Genomic DNA, 21,683 nt, shown 5'->3' on the forward strand with positions numbered 1-21,683 from the left:
ATCAGTCCCTCCAGGGCACTTGGGCTCACCCGAGCCCAGACTTCTCCTTGAGAAAAGGGTGTCAATAGCATTCAGAGACCAGTTGATCAAATCCATAATTCTCTTTTAGGTTTTAGAGAACAGACTGTGAGAGAGTGTTCCAGGGAAAGTAATACACACGAGACAAGACAAGGACACAAGAGGCTAAGCAGGGAAGATAAGGGGAAGGAGGAGAGGAGAAAAGTGCGACTGCAAACAAGATTCTAATCTAAAATAATCAAATGTATAGATTAAGAAAAATTTAAAACCCCCAAACCAGTGATTGTACCAACATTTGTAGTTTTCAGTAGAAACATATCAGATTCTTGTTTCCAATAAAATTGGGACACCACGTAAAATGTAAATAAGGTTGTTTGTTTAATTTAAAATTGGTACAAAAGCAATATATGAAAGGTAGAAAATTAGATATTCTTTTTTTTTTTTAAATTGGATGCCAGCAGCATGCTATGCTGTTTCAGTGTTTTCTAATGTCCTGTATCACCTGATCTTTCAGGATTACTGACCGTTTTTCCTGAAAGAGACTATGTTATAGCATATACAGATTCATACAGCAGTATCCAGTTTGAGTGAAAATCCAAGTCCAGGATATCTCTTCACTGAGAATTGTACTAGGAAGAAAAAATGTCTACTGGAGAAAACTTATTTTCACCCTTTGAAACCAACGTCCAGGTTTCACAGGAACACAGGCTCTGGATATTCGACTCTCTGTGGACTCGTTCTCATCAAGGTGATTTGAATTTTAATGACCCCTTAACTTTTATTCTACCAGAATTTTCATTTGTCCAGTGCTCTTGTAATGACATTCCAGCCAGCATCAGCTGTTTTTCTATTGCTGCTAAATCAAGATTATTAAACCACTGTAAGCTTCCAATATCTACTTTACTTAATCAGAGTCCAGAGCACTGATGTACTTAGACTGGGGGAAAAAATAAAGCAAAACAAAACATAACAGCTGAGGTTTCGTTCATTCTTAGTTTATTCAGAATGTAATTATTTTATTTTCAAAGTTGTACTTACGATACTATATACTGAAAATGTGGTAGTTTGCTACAAAACCTCTGAAGTGTAATCTTAATAAAGATGAAAGTGAGATTTCTGATGAGCTCAAAGCTTAAATATGATTGTAACACCCGACCATGAAGCTAAATGGAAAACACGTAAAAATGGGAAAGGCTCAGTAACAACACAGAATAATTCGATGGTTATTAAATCTGTTTGAACAGAAATCGTGTCTATCCATGCGAACTGTGAGTCGACAGTCAAAATAAAGGAAAAACAAAAACCCAGCATCATATGCCTTCGTACTAATCTTCTTGAATCATCCGTTCAGCTGCATTTAGAGTCTGAACTGCGCTCTACAGCTCGGGTAGACCTGGCATTGGGAATTGTCCGGCGAAAGCCTCCACCTCAACCCTGATCTCCGCTACCCGCTGCTGGAACTTCTCTCCCTGGGATAATGCCTGAACAAACACCTTCAGAGTGGCTTTGGGATCCAGACTTTTCTGCACCTCCACAGTCAGTTCAATGCCTGCGGAAGAATGGAAAGCATGGGTTATTTACATTTTGTTTGTGAGAAATCTTTTTACACCAATTCCTCCTTTAAAGAAATAAATTACCTCTGTGGATGAACTCAGCCACTTTCCTGAAGTCATTCTCCACCAAGCCTCTGGAGGTAAGAGCCGGCGAGCCGAACCTCAGGCCGCTAGGTCGCAAAGCACTTTTATCTCCTACAAAGATGTACGAGAAAAACTAAGAATGGGACTTTGCAGAGACTCCAATCAAGCAAAAATGGGATCTATCTACTTAAAAAAAAAAAAAAAAATCTTATTGTACATCTTTAAATTTCACTTAACTTACATTTTAACTACTGATTTTATCTACTGTTCTGAGTTTATCTACTGTTTTTTTTTAATCAATTTTAAATCATGCTTTATTGTTTTTGTTTTTTAATTTCTGTGTAAAGCACTTTGAATCACCTTGTTGTTGAATTGTGCTATATAAATAAACTTGCCTTATTCCTCTTCTTCTGAGCATGTTTATGACAAAAGAATTTCCCTCAGGATAAATAAAGTTCTTATCCCATCTTAAATATGAAATGTTCCTTACTTGCCATACTCGTGTATGGAAAACTACTTTGCCTTACACACACACACACGCACACACACACTCACTAACTACCTGGACAGGTGTTTTTATTACAAGCAATGGCACATGCTTCCAGGACCTTCTCTGCTCGTCCTCCATCGGTTCCCTTGCTGCGCAGGTCCAGCAGGATCAGATGGTTGTCAGAGCCGCCTGCACATTAAGAGATTACAAAAAGGAACATTAGATGAGCATGAAGCTACAAATCATCCATCCACCTTTTTAACCCCACTGAGATAGTGGAGCGCTACACACTGGGCAGGCTACTCCATCACAGAGAGATGATCAATCATTCAGGCTCACTCAGGCTCAGGATCATCAGTTAAGTCAATGACCATATAAGGCTGATGCTGTAATTCAATTTTAATGAATTGATATTTTCCCCCTTTGCACCTACACGCTGCCGCACTCTCGTCTTCCAATCAAAGCAGTGCAGCAGATCTTTCATTAGGCATTTCAAAAGCTATCGTTTTCTTCTTCTGAAAAAGACTCAAAATCAGTTCTTTTGAGAGCAGATCCAATTTTAGGGAAAAGAAAGTCACATGGTGCAAGATCAGGCAAATACAGAGTGTGGTGTGGACCAAAGAACCTTTCAGAGAGAGCAGTGTGGGTCCTGATGAAAGAGGGAACCATTTTCCAACAGTTGTAGCCTCTTTTTCTTCACCCTTAGATAAAAATGTTCAAGAACCCATTTATAATAGAGTTTTGGTTCAATCCCTTTTGTTAATTCCTCTAGAACCCCGTCCTCTAATCCATAATTATGCTCTTAATGTCAAAGAAAACCGTTAACACAGCCTTGAACTTGAATTCTTTCATCCTTGGCAACCCAGGTGATGTCCAACCTTCTCCAGATATAAATACTCCGGATTTGCTTCAATTTGTTTCACGAGTTTATCCCAACCGTGGGATAAACTTTGCCTAAATGTCCTTCATGTTGTGCAAAGATTTCCCTAAGTCTCTTTGTTGATGGACACATTGCTGCAATCATTCTGACGCCTTCATTTGATTTGTTTTCGAACACTCGTTCTTGGGCATCCATGGTGTTCCCCGTCCTCGGCATCCTCCGAAACATTCACAGGATCTTTACTGCCACGCAAACACACATGAACATGCTGGCCTTCTGAAATTTATAAACAACCCTCTCTTTTGAACTATATATAAGGGAGGCTTTATAAAGCATCGCATGCACCATGTCTCATGTTCACATAGGACATCAATCAAATAAGATTGAGCAGGGATGGATGGTCAAGTTATTGCGGGATTGGAAACTTCAAGCCTCTTTTACTCTGAAGAATGAAAAAATAAAAAGTAAAGGGGCTTAGTTATACTTTTTGCATCCATGTTGATTGCTCTTCTCCCACTCAGTGTATTTTCAGCTGGCTGTCATGGCAATTTTCTCTTCCACTTGTCTATTATGGTGCTCTGCAGTACTTACCGGTGACAATCTTGTAGCCATGGTCAATAAGAGCGCTGGATAGAGCCCTGCAGTTAGCAAGAACCTGCAATTGATAGGCCTTGAACTCTGGTGTCATGGCTTGCTTCAGAGCTACAGCAACACCTGCCATTTGTAGGAAAAGAAACAAACAAAACATGAGCCCAGTGAGAGACATGAAAATTAGTAAAAAGCGAAAGTGGAAGAAAATGATGACCTGCAATGGCGTGGTTGTGCGGTCCTCCCTGCAGTCCGGGAAACACGGCCTGGTTAATCAACGACTCCAAGTTGTACAGAGTCTCTTTTCCTTTGGCATCCACATTCTGCACTCCTGAAGAGATGGAGTGAAGACGAGAAAGAGGAGAAGGTCAAATAAAAATAGTGAATTCACAGATATCAGTGTGGGGAAGAGCAGATTTACAACAAGACAAAGGGAGAAAAAGCTTCAGGTCCGTTTTATACCTTTTCTGTAGAAAATAAGCCCAGCACGGCAGCCACGCAGTGTTTTGTGCGTCGTCGTGGTAACAATGTCACAATGCTCAAAGGGTGAGGGCACCACTCCGGCAGCCACTAATCCACTTATGTGAGCCATGTCTCCCATCAGATAGGCACCGTTCTCATTAGCAATCTGCTTCAAGCGGGCATAGTCAAGGTTGCGAGAATAGCAGCTTGTTCCTGAGAAAGACAAAAAAAAGACAAAGTGTAGAGATTTTCTTTTCTTCCCCCGACAAATACCCTCAGATTTAAAGTTCCCAGTCACTGCTCACTGATGCATAAAAGTAAAAAGATAAAAACATAGGAGGGATGAACTACCTGCGATGATGAGTTTAGGGTGGAAGAGTCGTGCATTTTCCTGCAGCCTGTCGTAGTCGATGTAGCCAGTCTCTGGATGGACCTGGACAGAGAAGCAGCAGACCACATCATAACCAGGAGAATAACCTCCTCCTAAACATCAGCAAGACTAAGGAGCTGATCGTGGACTTCACTACAAAGCAGGCGAGGAATTACAAACCCCTCATCATCAGTGGCACGCCAGTGGAGAGAGTGGACAGTTTCCGATACCTGGGTGTCCACATCACTCAGGACCTGTCATGGTCCTGTCACATCAACACCCTGGTTAAGAAAGCCCGTCAGCGTCTCTTCTTCCTCAGAAGACTTAGAGACTTCCATCTGCCACTGAAGGTGCTCAAGAACTTCTACTCCTGCACCATCGAGAGCGTCCTGACGGCAAACATCTGCACCTGGTTTGGGAACAGCACCAAGCAGGACAGACGAGATCTGCAAAGGGTGGTGCGCTCGGCCGAACGCATCATTCAATCAGAGCTCCCTGACCTGCTGTCCATCTACACCAAGCGGTGCAAGTCCAAAGCTAGGAAGATTATGATGGACCTCTCCCATCGCAACAATGGACTCTTCTCACTGTTGAGGTCTGGGAAGCGCTTCCGCTCCCTTAAGGCCAAAACAGAGAGAATGAGGAGGAGCTTCTTCCCCCAGGCTATTCGGGGCCTGAACCAGGTGTAGGACTGGACTCTCCCACACACGTCACTATAAGACTGGACTCTCACACACGTCACCACACGCACCACCACACATTTCCTATAATCCTATAATTTATAATCCTTATAATCTTTATAATCTCTTCTGCTATTTGCACATTCTTTACTGTAAATTCCTAAGTTAATTTGTAAATTCTGTAGGAAACTGTAAATTGTAAATATTGTAAAACTTTCTTCTGTCATTTAATGGTCGGGCATTGTACAGCTACAAGCATTTCACCTCCATGTCATACTGTGTATGGTTGTGTGTGACAAATAAAATTTGAATTTGAAACCAAAATATAACACCTGCTATACACAAGATGAGGACAACACCACATAGTTGGACTTTGGATAAAACTTGAACCAAAGTGAAATCAGTTGTTTTGATTTTGCCCACATTTACAAACATAGACAGCCACAGCAGATACTGATCAATTTTAATGAATCTGACGATATTATTTTTCAGCATGAATGGCATCACAACCCGTGGGAGATTCAGTCAAACTTCACAGATGTGTAGTTCATTGAGTCTGAAGTACTCACTGGTGTTACAGATGGTGTGCTCCCACCACGAGGTGATTTCTAGTGCTCACTTTTGTTTCCAAAAATCTTATCTTTGACCTTATACACCACCTTAAACAGCAATATCTAGTCAGCCGATCTTATGACTTTAATTGAATGAATTTAAGTATGTAGACATGATCAGCGCGACATGCTGAAGTTCATATTGAGCATTAGAATGGGGACAAAAAGATGTTTTAAGTGACTTTTAATGTGGTATGATTGTTGGTCTGAGTGTTTCAGAAACTGCTGAGTGAGTGGCAGTTCTCTGATGAAAAAGCTCTGTCACTGTCAGAGAAGAATGGCCAAACTGCTTTGACCTGATAGGAAGGGAACAGTAACTCAAATAACCGCCTTGATTCTGTGATTTGTCCCAGCTGTCGTGAGGAAATACCAGAGCACATCGCATCTTTGAGAAATTTGTTCCCAACTCCGACAGAGCCTTTTGGTTCCCGACCATACGTGCACATACATACCTTGTATGGCATGGACTCAAAGAAGATTGAGGTTGCCGAGATTTTTTTCTTCTCAGTCATGAAGCCGTGTGTCAGGTGACCTCCATCTGGAAGATCCAGCCCCATGATCCTGCCGTGGGGCTCCACAACAGCCGTGTAGACGGCGAAGTTTGCAGGTGACCCTTACAGAGAAGCACAAACGGTATGACAGTAAGTGACAGGAGCACGGCAGATGTTGCATGCCAACGGGTGTAGTCAGACTCAGATTTAAATGCATCCATATTTGATACCCGAGTATGGCTGAACGTTGACACCCCATTTCTCCGAGTCCAGACTGTAGGCCTCCAGTGCTCTCTTCTGACAAAGTCTTTCTAGCTCATCGATATGCTCCGTACCACCGTAGTACCTGTACACATGAATCATGCACACCATTACAAATAATGTTCATAATGTTAATGCCACACTAATGAGATTGAGCCAGTTGGGATTTTAACTAGATTGTACCTCTGGCCAGGATAGCCCTCGGAGTATTTGTTGTTCATACAGGAACCCAGCGCTTCAAGAACAGCTCTGCTGGCAAAGTTCTCAGATGCTATCAGCTCCAAACCGTACGTCTGCCTGTGCTTCTCTTTTTTAATAATGGAGAACACCTGAACACACACACACACACACACACACACACACACACACACACACACACACACACACACACCTGTTAGGTGGGAACTCTCAAAGGCCCATTATTAGGTACACGTTTATTAGGTAATTTGATGTTTTACCTCCACTAAACACAAACCTCTGAGTCGTTGACTGCCAGCGGCTCCAGCAGCATCTTGTTGTGCGATTCCCATTCTTCTTTGCTTATATGATGGGCGTTAGATAAAGACATGATTGGTGTTTTTTTCTTGGTCTCATAAAGTGGAAATCTAAAAGATGAGACTTTTACACAGACATAAAAACAAAAACAATATCAATTTGAAAGAAATGAACATCTGTGTGTGATGACACAGCATGCAGACAGCGCTGCTGACAAACTGGCCCTACAGATGCTCCATTATTGCAGCACAAAGCCTCAGACAAAGAGTGAATATGCAGCAGCACACCACCCCTGCTACAGTATTATAGTGATAAGGCTAAACTTTGAACCATAGCACTGCCCAAAAAGGTCACTGAACTACACAATAAGCCGCATCACTGGTTATTTTGTAACCCAGATAACAAGCTCACTGCTCCATGAAATCCACAGCTGCCAGATCTTTATCAGACTGTCTCTCCTCATGATAGTCATGCATCTGTGCAGCGCATGCTTCTCATTACATCTCCTGACTGACCCAGAAAGACAGCAACAGCTGTTCAGTGCACACGCTGGCTAAACCTGAACTGAGAGGACCCCTGAACACATCATCAAGTTTAAAAAACACAAAACGTGAAAACTTCTACCTGCAGAGCTAATCTGCTTTAACGAAGGTTAAAGTGCAAAACACATTTACTTCTCCACATATTTTCTCCCTGCTCGCATTAACATTACCGTCCTCTGTGTGTGAAACTTTAACCAGCTCACCGTCTGTGGAGACTCCCGCGCTGTCAGCCGTACACTGAGCTGAAGTTCGAGCCCCTGAGCGCCAACAGTAATATCTGCTTCACAGCGGAGGGTAAAGTCCGCCAAACTTCCCACCAATCAGCGCATCGCTTCTTCTTCGTTTGCTTTTTATCCTGCGTGCTACATTCTTTACTGCCACCTTGTGCTACGGGCACAGACATGAAGACGACTGTGAGGAAAAATGGAGATCAGCTCACCGGACACATTATTAGGCACACTTATTAGCATGCTCATTAACTAAAAAAAATCTAATCAGCCAATCACATGACAGCTCATCTCCATCTCTAGATCAGGTTCAAAGTAACCATCAGCACGGAGAAGAAAGGTGATTTAAATGTCTATTCTGAGGATTTGCTGTGATATTCCCACACAAACATATGTAGTTTACAGAGAATGATCTGAAAAGGGGAAAATATCCAGTGAGCAGCAGTTCAGCTAACCCCCTTCCACCGTAGGAATCTTACAGTGGACTGAAAGCAGGAGACATTGCATTGGAAAACTTTGCAAAGAATTTTATTTCTTGTAAATGTAGTCAATAATAGGAGGGGTTGTGGGTTGTTGTTGTTTTTTTACTTACCTCACATTGGCCATGTTTAGTAGCTGCTTTTCTGGATTTTTAATGTACAATTTTATATTCAGTTAAAACAAACATTACTTTTGTCCTTGTGCCTTACTCCTCAGTCCCTCACATAGACCGGTGTCTGTGGAAGAATCCCAGCAGATCAGCAGTTTCTGAAATATTCAGGCCAGCATGTTTGGCACCAACAATGATGCCACATTGAGTCACTTAAGTCACCTTTCTATCCCATTTTGATGTAATTCAAAATCAACAAATCAGTGCATTCCCAAAAGCACTGATTTGCTGCCAAGTGATTGGCTGATTAGATAGTTGAAGTTAATGAGCACCTAAAAAGATGTACCCAATGAAGTGGCCAGTGAGAGTATATCTATGCATACCATGATGAAGAACAGCTGTAAAATAGCACTTCTCATATCTAACTTTGGACTGTTGGTGCCACCACAAACACACGTCTAACAGAAATCACATTAATTGCATATTAAATCGTCCACAGTTAAGATCAAAGGATAGATAAATGTGATTAATAGCTTCAGTCATTTCAGTTCATTATAAATGTATAACTCCCAAAGAAATAAATTATATTTTCATTGATGCATCTTCTCATGTGTATTTAAACGCAATTCTGTATTTTTCTACAGTTTTGCATCTGTGGTTTGACTGAAGCTTGTAAAATGTTATTTGACTTTTGTGCGTCTTTATCAGTCTCTCACATCATTGTGGTGGAATTTGTGTGGGCCCACTTTTTAACTCGTGAATGACCTTTCTTACTGCAGCATGACAGACTTCAAATTGTTTAGAAATGACCTTATAATGCTCCCAGATTAATGTACAACAACAATTCCTCCTCTGAGATCAGTGCTGAGGTCTTTCCTATTTGTGTTAACATACACACAGCCCAGCAAACTGACAAAACCTCTGTTTTTATGGAGGTGGCCACACTGACTGATGATCAGTTTATCAAGTTCATTTGATTAGCAGAACTTGCCGCTACTTACTGTTTCTAACAGAATTAAGAGGGTAAGGGTGGACTTAGTTTTTCATGTGAGTCAAATTTAGGTTGATAGGATGAATGGTTTCTTTATCTGAGACTATTTGTGTGCAAGTTAATTTATTGTAATAAACATAATTTGATAGCAACAAAGTGTTGGAGTAAAACTTTAATTTATAATACATGCACTGAACCCATCGTGCCATGAGCTTTTTCATGTCATTGAATGAGTGTGGCATCTGGGACACCGGTCAAATCTTGATTTAAATGCTCCTAATTATTGGGTTGCAGGTAATGCTTCCATGCATTATACCAATGACTACCACAAAGCCATATTTTACTCATTTTAATTTATCAGTTACATTAACTGATAACTATTTGGTTTTTTAAATCTACCTAACGAATGCTGTCTAAACCTGCAGTGAATCGGCAGACTCCATAAAGTAAATATCAGCTGACTTCCATATCAGCGGACCCAGATGTGGACTCTTGCACCTGAAGTTACAAAAGTCTCCTCTACACCAGGACATTCCGGTAAAGAAGCAAATAAATGAACAGACACATTTCACTGGTTCATCTTATTAATCTGAAATATTTTCATGAGTCAGTTATATACAATGTAAGTCCCCCCCCCCCCAAAAAAAAAAAAACCCAAACAAAAAAAGAGTGGCAAAGCTCAGTTAGGAAAGTTGAAATTGTACAATGATGAGTTTACCATGTTCAATATCGAGGGGTTCATCCCAATGTACGTGAATTTGATTTCAATTGTAGCTTTACTTCCTGGAAGGAACGAGGCCGTTATTCCCACGCCAAAATATACATAACCCCTCTTCACTGGTGTCTCCTCCGACGGTCACGCGTTACAGTAAATATCAAATACTCTTCATAGATCTTCCTTTAAAAATAGTCAAAGATATATTGCCTCAGTCCATGCGCAAGTGAAAACGCTTCGGATACTGTGCATCATTTGAGAGATAGGGAGTTTATTCCTCTAGCTGCTGCTGCCGCCACCGCCGCCGCTTCTTTTGCTGCAAAGAGAAAATTCAAGATGAAAACAGCCAGTTGTTGTAGTGGACCTAGGCTTGATTAACTACTAATCCACGACTACTGCAAATGCTGGGATTGTGTCAATACATTTCTGGAATCAGACTAGACATCATTACATGCTTAATAGACCATCTCAGAGCAGGAAATTAGTCACATGAATCACAATTTTTTTCGAGTGGACTAAGCAGGATTAAGTACTTTGTCAGCTTTCTTAATTTAATTCTGAACTTCAGTGTGCATGACTCAAGTCACAGCCTGACCTGACTATCAGAAATGTATCTACACATGGCAACAACTGGGTATTATTGTCAAAGGTCTGTTTGACAGCAATAAGTGAGTATATTGTTAGCACAAGGATGCGACAAAATGTAATAAGCTTCAACTGTGTTTTGTGTTCTGCCAGTGTAAACAAGTGCTGGGTTTTTTTGTTGTTTTTTTTACTCAGAGGAGACTTCTTTCACACAGAAATACATGCACTCACTGTACAGGACAAGAGAGATTTATCAACACTAACAAGTTTATTAAAGTACACCTAATATGCTCTTTCTGACTTTTGTATCAACTGTGGACACTCATGTTATCAAGGTCAACGGTACAAAAAAAAAAAGTTCAGGGTTCAAACTGCTCCAAACACTCAGTGTCAGACAGGTGTTTTTTTTCTACTGCAGAGATCCTGAACATAGTCATTTCAGGAAGATGGCTCTGGCGTGAACACAGAAGCCTCGCCCACCTGATGTTTCAAGCCTGCTGGTTGGGCGGGACAGCCAATCAAGAGAAAGGTTTGTCTTAAAGGAGGAGACACTAAAACAGCCTATTGCAGACAAAGGACATACCAAAATGCTCAACCAAAGACTAGTATGAGAAATATGGATTATTTTTGAAATGGGAATCATTCAAAGCTATTCTAAAGGAGTGGAACTGAAAACAAGCGTAACAGATCAATGCCGGGAGATACAAGTATGGCAAACATCAATTACAATACTGCCATAACTGTGACAATCTGGCTTTGTAACACCAATAATAACACTTTGACCATTGCTGCAACTCCTCAGGAAAAGTGCAGAGTAATCGTGCTTGCCCTCCACTTGGTATAAGACACAAGAAAAACAAATATGAGCTAATGGGAAAGAAGTGGGACATCTAGCACTTGCAAAATAAGGCAGGGGCACTAATTCAGGTTTTGTACGGTGTAACAGGACAGTGATTTGTCCCTCAACTAAGTCTTATCACCACTTTAAACTGTAAGACATATATTGTTATGTTGTATGACTGCCATTGAGTATTGCATTAGAAAAACAAGGTTTTAGGTAAATTATTTTAATTGATTTAGTAAACATAAAAAACACTTTATTGTAAGAGCCTCTCCTTGCTGAAAGTCAGTGAGGAAAGTAACTTATTTATTACTAACTGAAAACTGGAGATAAGATGAGTAAAAACATCATAAAACAAGTTCGGAGGTAACAGAAAGTGGACTGGTACTCCTATAGCACCTTTCCATTTTTAAACAGCCGTCTACAATCACACACAATAAATTAGTGCTTTTATCTAACCCTAAGCACCTTTTAATATGTAATATTGTAAACTAAACCTGTTACAATAATAAATATATAATACATACTGTATACTATTAAAAATAGTATGTATTTTCACTCCTCCAGCTGCCCTTAAGATATCATCGAAAAGAATGCTGAACACTAAAAAAAGTAATAGGGTGTAAGGTGTGCCAATAACAGTGCAGTTTTTCTGAAAATAAATGTAAAGAATTCACTTTCATTGCCAGTTTTCCTCACAGGAAACTCAACATTTACCACCTGGTGTTTAATTCAGTCTGTGCTGTTAAATAACCACTTATGAAATGCCTGCACAGCTGAGGTACTTACCTTTTTTCTCCTCTTCTTTCTTTCTTGCCGCATCCTCTCTCTGTTTTCTAATGATGGCGAGGCGAGCGAGGTCAGCTTTGGCCTGGTCTGTCTTGCCGGCCAAGTGCATCTTCATGTAACGCTCCTTGGCCTTCTGCTTCTCGATCTCTTCTCTGTGCAGAAGAACATGTTTCAAGGTTAGAGGAATGACAGGAGTTCAGTTTTCCTGTAATGTTCTACACACAAAAAGCCTTTATGACACATAGTCACCTCAGATTAGATTTGTGTGTACCAAGCAGCTTTTTCTCAAACTGTTAACAATTTGCGCTTCAGGTTCATAATCCACAATAGTCCAAATCTCATAAGCTCATTGAAAAGGTTTCATTTAATACTATACTTTCGAGTAAAGTCCCCTATTGGTACTAATACAAGGTGACAGGCTGATGACACACACCTCTCTCTCCTTGACAATTGCCGGGGCTCTTCCAGCTCAATCTGCGTCACCTTCTTGGACTTCTGAGCCACTCTGTTGGGGTTCTCAATTTCTATCAATCCCTCGACACCGGCTCTCCTCCTCTGCAGACAAACACCAACATCTCATACAGTGCAAGCCAAACACTAACCACATATTGAGATCATAAGAAGTGCTTTAAGTGTGCACATTAAATAACACATTGGCCTTTATGTACATGATGGAAAAGCTGTGGCAGTACCTGGGAATCTTCATCATCGCTGTCCTCTGATCCAGAACCTGGTAGCTTCTCCTCTGCTGTGTCATTCTGAGCTGCACCTTCCTGCTCCTGCTCTTCTTGCTCTTGCTACAATACATAAATGACTGTTATTTTTTACATAATACATAATAAAGATGTTTAACTAATCATCTAATCGCTGAGATACTTTAAGAAAAAGAAGTGCAATTTCAACAATACATCTCAATTTCTCTACATGATATATTTTTGTAAAATGGCATAACCCCCTCCCTTTTTTTGGTAGCTCATTAAATAAAAAGGTTCTATAGCAGATGGTGAAAACTGTAACTTTTCAGTCATTTACTTGTTTAGCTGTTACTTAATCACTTTGGTTCAGTATGAGTTGTTATGGGGGGGGGGGGGGGGACTGGCTTTTCTTTTTCAATAAGAAAACCTATGAAAAAAGTGGGTCGGACTGGATTCTTTGCTGGACCGATTCTAGCCCCCTTGCCTTATGTTCGACATCTCTGACGTAACAAGGATAACTTTCAATCAGGAGTGTCTAACAAAAATGTATCCGGCTATGTTTTATTCTTTTCAGCTGTTTTCGCGTTGCATTGTGGGAAGTGTAGTCTCCAGCCGGTCTACTTGTGTGGGACATGACTGAGTGTACACTCCACCAACCTTTCTCCTCTCCTTTTCTGCCTTCATCTGGGCATCTATCTCTTCGGGGCTGGTGTACGTCCGCATCCGACCCTTGTGGCCACCTTTCTTACCTGGAAGGACGACGAAAAACACAGATGTGATCGCATTTTGTACAGAGCACGAAAGAAAGAGCGGACAGACAGGCATCAGATGAATCTGAGCAGTTTATAGACATGCTGGCACAGGCCTGCTTAATGCTGAAACATCATTCAGAGCGTAGTTATGCGAGTTAGAATGCCGCCCCAGCGGTACATGTCCATCGGGTGGCTAACAGCGGACAAACAAACATACAAAAATGATTTCAGTCCATTCAAACAACTTTTAGAGTCACTCTCACCTCCTTTTGGCATTTTAACAAACGAAGTCTTTACTATAAAGTCCCTAACCAGTGAACACTGACAGAAAACATAAATGTGACGGCAGCGACACAAACTGACAGCTGGCTAAACTCACAGTTGCAATAAGGAGCAGTATATTTTGCGTTGTCCAAGGATATGCCGGTTCATAAATAGTGAACACACGGGGTTTTTTTGGTAAGCCCGTATGCCGCTGTGAACCACACATAAAATATTCCAAGAAACGTGTTAGTTATTTTTCCAAATAACATTGGCTATCGTAGTGTAGAAATCTAAATAATGCCCTTAAATGTAAGGCAATTTGTAAGACTGCTAAAGTGATGCAATAGACCAGGCCCGACAGTAAAACATACTTAACCGTACGAAATAAGTATTTTAGGGGAACTTGCATAGTTTATTAGGCTGAGACAAGTTTTAAGAAGTTACTTAACGCCTTTATAAAGAGGTTATCTTAAGTTTCGCGCAATGACGTCGTTCGAGAGACGGAAGGCCTTTTAATCACCCCCCGCATGTGACGTCATATATACGCGCCTGAGAGGGGCTCGTAAGACAAACAGGAAAATACTTACAGCGTTTTGTTGCATTTTTAGCTAAACAGAGACAAAATGCCAAAAGTAAAGAGGAGTCGAAAGCCTCCCCCAGACGGCTGGGAGCTCATTGAGCCCACTTTGGACGAGCTGGATCAGAAAATGAGAGAAGGTAGGCCAGGGAAGTTTCTCGGGGTGATCGGCCGTGGGGCTGTATGCGCAAAGTGAGTCCTGTGTATGACACTGTGAAGCAGCATGGTCTCCCCACACTGATGGATTCGGGTTATTCAGTTTCAGTACATGTTTATATTTGAAACACAAGTTGGCTCTCACCTGAGTTATGTGATGTACCCACAGTAAAAAAAATTGGGGTGAGGTGGGGTGGGGGCGCGGGCAGTGGTTTTCCTGGATTTCCTGTTCACATCAGCTACATCCGGTAACTGGGAAGAAATGGGAAGCTCACCTGGCCCATCATATTTCTGCTTACAGGTGCCAAAATCCTGTGCGGGTTCACCACATTAATACATTGCATTGTATCAGTTCCCCAAGGCAGGTAGTCCTTGTGATGTCATGCTCCTGGTATCAAAGCTAACCATCCTGAATCTTGTTCTGTGTTCTAGCTGAAACTGAGCCGCACGAGGGGAAGCGAAAGGTGGAGTCCCTCTGGCCCATTTTCAGGCTGCATCATCAGCGGAGTCGATACATCTATGACCTATTCTACAAAAGGAAAGCCATCAGTAGAGGTGGGCACAGCCAGCTGAAGTGTTTCCATTACACAGGTTGTGTTTAGGGCAGCTATGGACCACTGCTAGCACTTTCATCTCCTTGGAGGACCACTTTAGTCTTCAAGTATTACAAAAAAACCCTAACAAACAAACAAGAAAACGCCCACAAAATACTTTAAAAAATGTAGTTTTGTTGTTGTTTTTTTAAAATTTCAGATATTGTATAACAAAACAAAACTGCACAAGTAAACACAATTTTTTTCTAACTTCCAAATGAAGCCTTTTATTAAACTACCAAATAAAAAAATTGGCACTCTTTCTGGCCAGACACGTGACAGCACTTCTGCTAATATTTTGTTTGTATTTAACACAATAAAATATAGACATAAGTGTACACAATAGTTTTTGAGTGCTAGTGAAAATGGTTTTCTTTACAAATAATTCTCTCACTGAAACACTCACAGCCAATCCCTCAACATGTTTATACTCTGCTCATTTTGCCTTCGTATTAAATAATTTTTTGCTTTTTAAAGAACTTGTTTTAACATTGCACTCAACAACAAACAAATCCTCCCTAACAAAAAAGGAATTTCAAGGGCCAAATTGCATTATATTTCTTCACGTCAATATACAGGCTGAAAGTGGCCCCTGGGCTGTGAGTCTGAGATCCCTGGTCTAGGTATACGCATTCATAGTGCACTTACTCGGACTATACATGTGGAAAATGCATCTATGAAAAGCCATCAGTGTCTTCATTTGGTCCGGAGACTCGTGGCATTGGTGGCTGGGAAGAAACTCTTATGTCATGGCATCAGCAGCTTGTTTTGAAATGCAGTAAAGGCTAAAGCTGAAAATGTTTTTAAATAACATTAAAACGTTAGGGGGAAAAAAACACTGAAACAATAACCCTCTCTCCCCGAGGTAATTTGTACATTGACGAACTCTGGTAGGAGGTACAGGATTCCCTCATGTAAGCCTAACCACTATACTCATTTGTTCTTCTGTTAGTTAAACCGATTAATGAACATGACAGAGAAGTGTTTTTTGAGGTGAATATTTCAAATGATAATTATTAATTGTTATTCATTTATTCATTCAAGTGTGTATGCCTGCTTAGGGTGTTTGTCTTGATTTGTGTTGATGTCTAATTATTGATGCAACAGTTTCCTGATCCAGGACGAGTTTCTTCTATGGGAGATGGTAAAGGTATCTTATCTTAACATTTCCTGTTCTGGAATGTACAAGATATCAAACCTGTACTGTGTTTCTTCCTTGCAGAGCTATACGAGTACTGTATAAAGGAAGGCTACGCAGACAAGAACCTCATTGCCAAGTGGAAGAAGCAGGGCTATGAGAACCTGTGCTGCCTGCGTTGCATCCAAACACGAGACACCAACTTTGGAACCAACTGCATCTGCAGAGTCCCCAAGAGCAAGCTGGAAGTTGTAAGTCTGGCAGTATTTTAGCATTTCTTGCTAGAATCATCTTTTCAAACAGTTTCCAAGGAAACAACAGATTGAGCTTGTTTCTGTTTAGACAGAATTTGTGTGTTTGTATGAAGAAAACACAAAAAGGAAACAGAAAAGGAGACTAGAAAGCTGAAAACGTGACTGTCAAATTGAAGAAAATATGAGCTTATTTTCTTGATCAGGCAAACACGTTCAATGTACAGTAGCTTGCAAAAGTATTCAGCCCCTTGACCTTTTCCACATTTTGTCACATTACAGCCACAAACATGAATCAATTTTATTGGAATTCTATGTGAAATAGAATAGATCTGGACTTTGACTGGGCCATTCTAACACATGGATATGTTTTGTTTTAAACCATTCCATTGCTGCCCTGGCTTTATGTTTAGGGTCGTTGTCCTGCTGGAAGGTGAACCTCTGCCCCAGTCTCAAGTCTTTTGCAGACTCCAAGAGGTTTTCTTCCAGGATTGCCCTGTATTTGGCTCCATCCATCTTCCCATCAACTCTGACCAGCTTCCCTGTCCCTGCTGAAGAGAAGCACCCCCAGAGCATGATGCTGCCACCACCATATTTGACAGTGGGGATGGTGTGTTCAGAGTGATGTGCAGTGTTAGTTTTCCGCCACACTTAGCGTTTTGCTTTTTGGCCAAAAGGTTCCATTTTGGTCTCATCTGACCAGAGCCCCTTCTTCCACATGTTTGCTGTGTCCCCCACATGGCTTGTGGCAAACTGCAAACGGGACTTCTTATGGTTTTCTGTTAACAATGGCTTTCTTCTTGCCACTCTTCCATAAAGGCCAACTTTGTGCAATGCACAACTAATAGTTGTCCTATGGACAGATTCCCCCACCTGAGCTGTAGATCTCTGCAGCTCGTCCAGAGTCACCATGGGCCTCTTGGCTGCATTTCTGATCAGCGCTCTCCTTGTTCGGCCTGTGAGTTTAGGTGGACGGCCTTGTCTTGGTAGGTTTACAGTTGTGCCATACTCCTTCCATTTCTGAATGATCGCTTGAACAGTGCTCCGTGGGATATTCAAGGCTTGGGAAATCTTTTTGTAGCCTAAGCCTGCTTTAAATTTCTCAATAACTTTATCCCTGACCTGTCTGGTGTCTAAATCCAATCGGGAATCTGTGGCAAGATCTGAAAACTGCTGTTCACAAACGCTGTCCATCTAATCTGACTGAGCTGGAGCTATTTTGCAAAGAAGAATGGGCAAGGATTTCAGTCTCTAGATGTGCAAAGCTGGTAGAGACATACCCTAAAAGACTGGCAGCTGTAATTGCAGCAAAAGGTGGTTCTACAAAATATTGACTCAGGGGGCTGAATAATTACGCACACCCCACTTTGCAGTTATTTATTTGTAAAAAATGTTTGGAATCATGTATGATTTTTGTTCTACTTCTCACGTGTACACCACTTTGTGTTGGTATTTCACATAGAATTCCAATAAAATTGATTCATGCTTGTGGCTGTAATGTGACAAAATGTGGGAAAGTTCAAGGGGGCCGAATACTTTTGCAAGCCACTGTATATAAAATAGCCAGTATGAAAAGATGCTGAAAGGATGATCCTCTCGTTTTTCTTTCATTTGTGACAGAAAGAAGTAGCTTATGATCTGTTTCTATTAAACGTTTTTGCTTAGTTTTACAGAAAATTACACAAAAAACAAGTTATGGGAATATATTGTGCAAGATGTTTGAACCAATATAAAAGCCCAGATAAATATCCTACTTGACTCCATCTTTTTTTGTGAGGTGTAGTCTTTATGTAAATCTTTAAAATAAAAAAAGATATGTCAGGAGACTTGATGATGTTTATGTATTTTAATAAGCAAGAATTTGGAGTTATAAATACCTGTCTGACCTCTGCTGTGTCTTTTTTCCCTGCAGGGAAGGATCATTGAATGCACCCACTGTGGATGTAGAGGATGTTCTGGCTAACCCTTACTTGTATTTTTGGACTTATGATTTTTCTGTCAGAACCTTGAAGCAACATTATCTTTTTGGAGTCGCCTTCATGTAAAATAATCTGTCATTTTCCCATCCATCACCCTGAGTTGCCATTATAGGGGAGAAAAACAGTGGAAAAATGATAATACACCAAGAGGGGCTGTGTTGAGTATATAAATTTTCTGTTGCGTTGTTTTTTTTGTTTTTGTCTTTTTTTAAATATCTCGCTAAAGCTTGCAACTCTAAAAGAACCAAATTAAGACCGGTCATTCCAGCAAGACACAGCCACTGTGGCGGTCATTTCTAATGTGCTTGTTTCATTTAAAGCGCAGTGTTTAAATTTAAAGAGTCATCACTGTTATAGTGCAGTTTTAAATAAAGTGTTTCAGATTGTCTTGCTGTCTTGTTTTGCTTTTTTGTTGTTGTTGGAGGGGGAGTTGTGTGGGGGGTTTTTTTGTTGTTGTTTTTTTCAATCAAATAGACTCTAGACTTTAACAGTCTTCATCTGAAGTTCTGATTCTGTTTGTCGTGTTAAAATAAATCACTGAAAGGCTGAAGGTTTCAAAGATTCGTGTGTAATCATAAAAAAAAGATTTGGATACTTGAGGATGGGTACTTTGCATTTGCATGTTCTAAGTATAAAATATTGATGTAATATTTTGTATGTGTTTAATCGCTACAATGGCGCAAACCTCCACAAGCATGTAACTTTAAAAGTTATGGAAGTGAAGATTTGCAAATTAAATCAAGACCTCAGTTATATCAGTGAACTTTTAATAATTCAAAATGCCAGGCTGTGTCTCGACTTCAGATTAATAATCTATAGCAAACATATTATGATTATGCATTATATACACCCACATACACATGAACAACAATAACTGTGGTCCAGTAATGAAGTCACTATTAGGGCGTCATATAGTGGGCACATTATAGTGGAAATATAGCTCATGTAACATATGACACAATCTTACACAATCTTTTTCATCTTATCAGAGGTCCCTCATGTACGGAGATCATTTATGTATAAAAAATATTTACTCCAACAGTGACACAGAAATTACAGAAAAAAAACTGCTGAGAATTCAGGATCACAAGTGGCTCATAAAATTAATCATTTTTAAATGTCACAGCTTTCTTACTTACTTTTTTTTTTAAATGCATTTTTAAACTGAATTACAAATGCAAAACTTTTCACTTGCAATACCAGATACACCCACCAGGGGGAGGTGTACCTTCTTTTGTCCATATATCTTTATGGACAACAATTTGTCCATTAAAATGAGGTAAGTAAGTTGATGTTTTATATAATAGTGGTGCCACATTTTACTTGCTTTATTCATTTTGATGTTTGAAAACAGGGTTAAAATAAGTGTATTTGTAGATTTGATCTAATGTATTTGTCTGTTTGACTCCTGGCTTATTAAAAGAGCCAAGTTAATGTTCCTGTATTCTTACAGCCCACTTAAAAATAAATAAATAAATCCAGTTGTAGTCCTACCTTTTCATGAAGGAGCTCTTGCACAAGGAAAGACCTAATTTTGAGATTTAGGCATAATTTTCCTGTACACAGACATAAACAGATACACTGGTAGCACAATACAGGAAGAAATGCAAGATTCCAACAGAAGCCTACAGTACTGTGCAAAAATCTTGAGCCACCCCACATTTGTTTTTATTTAGAATAACTTTATTATCCACAATTTATTATCAATGGACAATTCTCTTTGGTTCACCAAGTTATAAATCAAGTGACTTCATATCAACCCACATATACATGCTGTCATTACAAAACTTCAATACAATGATAACATATCAGAGCATCTAATTATTCAGTATACTAATTGCTCTGAGCACAAATGTATGTTTGGCTGTTTCAGTAAATAACTGCATCCATTTCCAATTTTTCTAGAAAATTCCAAAGAAATAAGGAGTGACTGACACTATAACATTTTGTAACTTGGGTTTTTCCTGTTGAATTTAAAGATGGATATTACATGCAGACTTTAACAAAGGAAACACAAAGCAGTGACTCAATGCCATCTTTATAATTTTGCTCTTTACATTGCAAAGATCAAAAAGTTTTGAACTTGGTGATTAAAAAACTGCAGATGATTTCCACTGTTTTCTTTAACAAAATCAAGTTTAATGAGAGGAGAATCGGCATTATGAAATAACATCAGTTCATGTTCAATTTCACGAACAAAAGAAAGTGATTTCAGAAGCACAAGTGTGACCACACAGAGCACACCTGAGCACAAAACAGACATGCTACCACACAATGCCTTCATAAGCAATATCATCTGATTTGCTGCTAAAACTCTACAGACATCTATGAAAAGTCAAGTCATCAGTGAAAGTGAAGAAATGTAGTTTTAAAAAGCAAAATCACAGATAATATTTATCCATACTTTATAATATTGATAGATCTTAATTTTCAGGTGTTTTCATTTGGTAGTTTTTAACCATCAGAATAAAACACAAATGTATGGACAGTGCGGTGACCCTCCTCGGCTTGTATTTGTAGGTCACATAACTATTGGGCGGAGGTGAAGAAGTCTAGCTGCCTAGTTGTCGTCAAGGGGCAACTGTGGCTTTGAGGACATAAGGAGCTGGCCTGACTCTAATGCATACTAACTCATCCAAGCATGCATCACACAGCTGATTCACTCACTTTCCTTGTTGTGCTTAATGCTTCACATCCTTGTGTGGACTCACACTTCAAAGAAAAGCTAGAGCAGGGTGCTTTTATTTTAGATGAGCTTTAGATCATTTGAACAAGACTAAATGTTAAGAAAATTGATTGATTGATTGATTGATTGATTGATTGATTGATTGATTGATTGATTGATTGATTGATTGATTGATTGATTGATTGATTGATTGATTGGTAATTTATTTCAACATGTGAACAATATACAAGTACATTTAGAAAAGAAATAAGAGAGAAAAAAATACTATACAAATTACATACAAAAAAACATTCTGATTAATTTACATGTTGAAAGGGAGTGGGAAGAAGT

General features: G+C 39.9%; 3 protein-coding genes across 3 annotated transcripts; 1 reads left to right on the forward strand and 2 right to left on the reverse strand.

The window, feature by feature from the left end:
• Positions 1-997: 997 nt before the first annotated feature.
• shmt1 (serine hydroxymethyltransferase 1 (soluble)) lies at positions 998-7,885 on the reverse strand. Its single transcript, XM_004560732.6, has 12 exons — positions 7,729-7,885; positions 6,964-7,106; positions 6,672-6,817; positions 6,458-6,573; positions 6,189-6,349; positions 4,427-4,508; positions 4,076-4,288; positions 3,831-3,944; positions 3,617-3,739; positions 2,218-2,334; positions 1,656-1,766; positions 998-1,567 (listed from the first exon to the last, which is right to left on the reverse strand). The coding sequence occupies exons 2-12, from the start codon at positions 7,054-7,056 to the stop codon at positions 1,395-1,397; spliced, it is 1,449 nt and encodes a 482-aa protein (XP_004560789.3). The 5' UTR covers positions 7,057-7,106; positions 7,729-7,885; the 3' UTR covers positions 998-1,394.
• A 1,606-nt stretch (positions 7,886-9,491) lies between these two features.
• Positions 9,492-14,127, reverse strand: pdap1b (pdgfa associated protein 1b). Its single transcript, XM_004560731.3, has 6 exons — positions 13,973-14,127; positions 13,615-13,706; positions 12,955-13,059; positions 12,696-12,817; positions 12,263-12,414; positions 9,492-10,363 (listed from the first exon to the last, which is right to left on the reverse strand). The coding sequence occupies exons 1-6, from the start codon at positions 13,983-13,985 to the stop codon at positions 10,299-10,301; spliced, it is 549 nt and encodes a 182-aa protein (XP_004560788.1). The 5' UTR covers positions 13,986-14,127; the 3' UTR covers positions 9,492-10,298.
• Positions 14,128-14,344: 217 nt separating this feature from the next.
• Positions 14,345-19,053, forward strand: bud31 (BUD31 spliceosome associated protein). Its single transcript, XM_004560730.6, has 4 exons — positions 14,345-14,690; positions 15,139-15,261; positions 16,522-16,688; positions 18,601-19,053. Exons 1-4 carry the CDS (start codon positions 14,597-14,599, stop codon positions 18,649-18,651), a joined length of 435 nt encoding a protein of 144 aa, XP_004560787.1. The 5' UTR covers positions 14,345-14,596; the 3' UTR covers positions 18,652-19,053.
• The last annotated feature ends 2,630 nt before the right edge of the window (positions 19,054-21,683 follow it).

The sequence above is a fragment of the Maylandia zebra genome, linkage group LG4, assembly GCF_041146795.1.
Source record: "Maylandia zebra isolate NMK-2024a linkage group LG4, Mzebra_GT3a, whole genome shotgun sequence".
Lineage (NCBI taxonomy): Eukaryota > Metazoa > Chordata > Actinopteri > Cichliformes > Cichlidae > Maylandia > Maylandia zebra.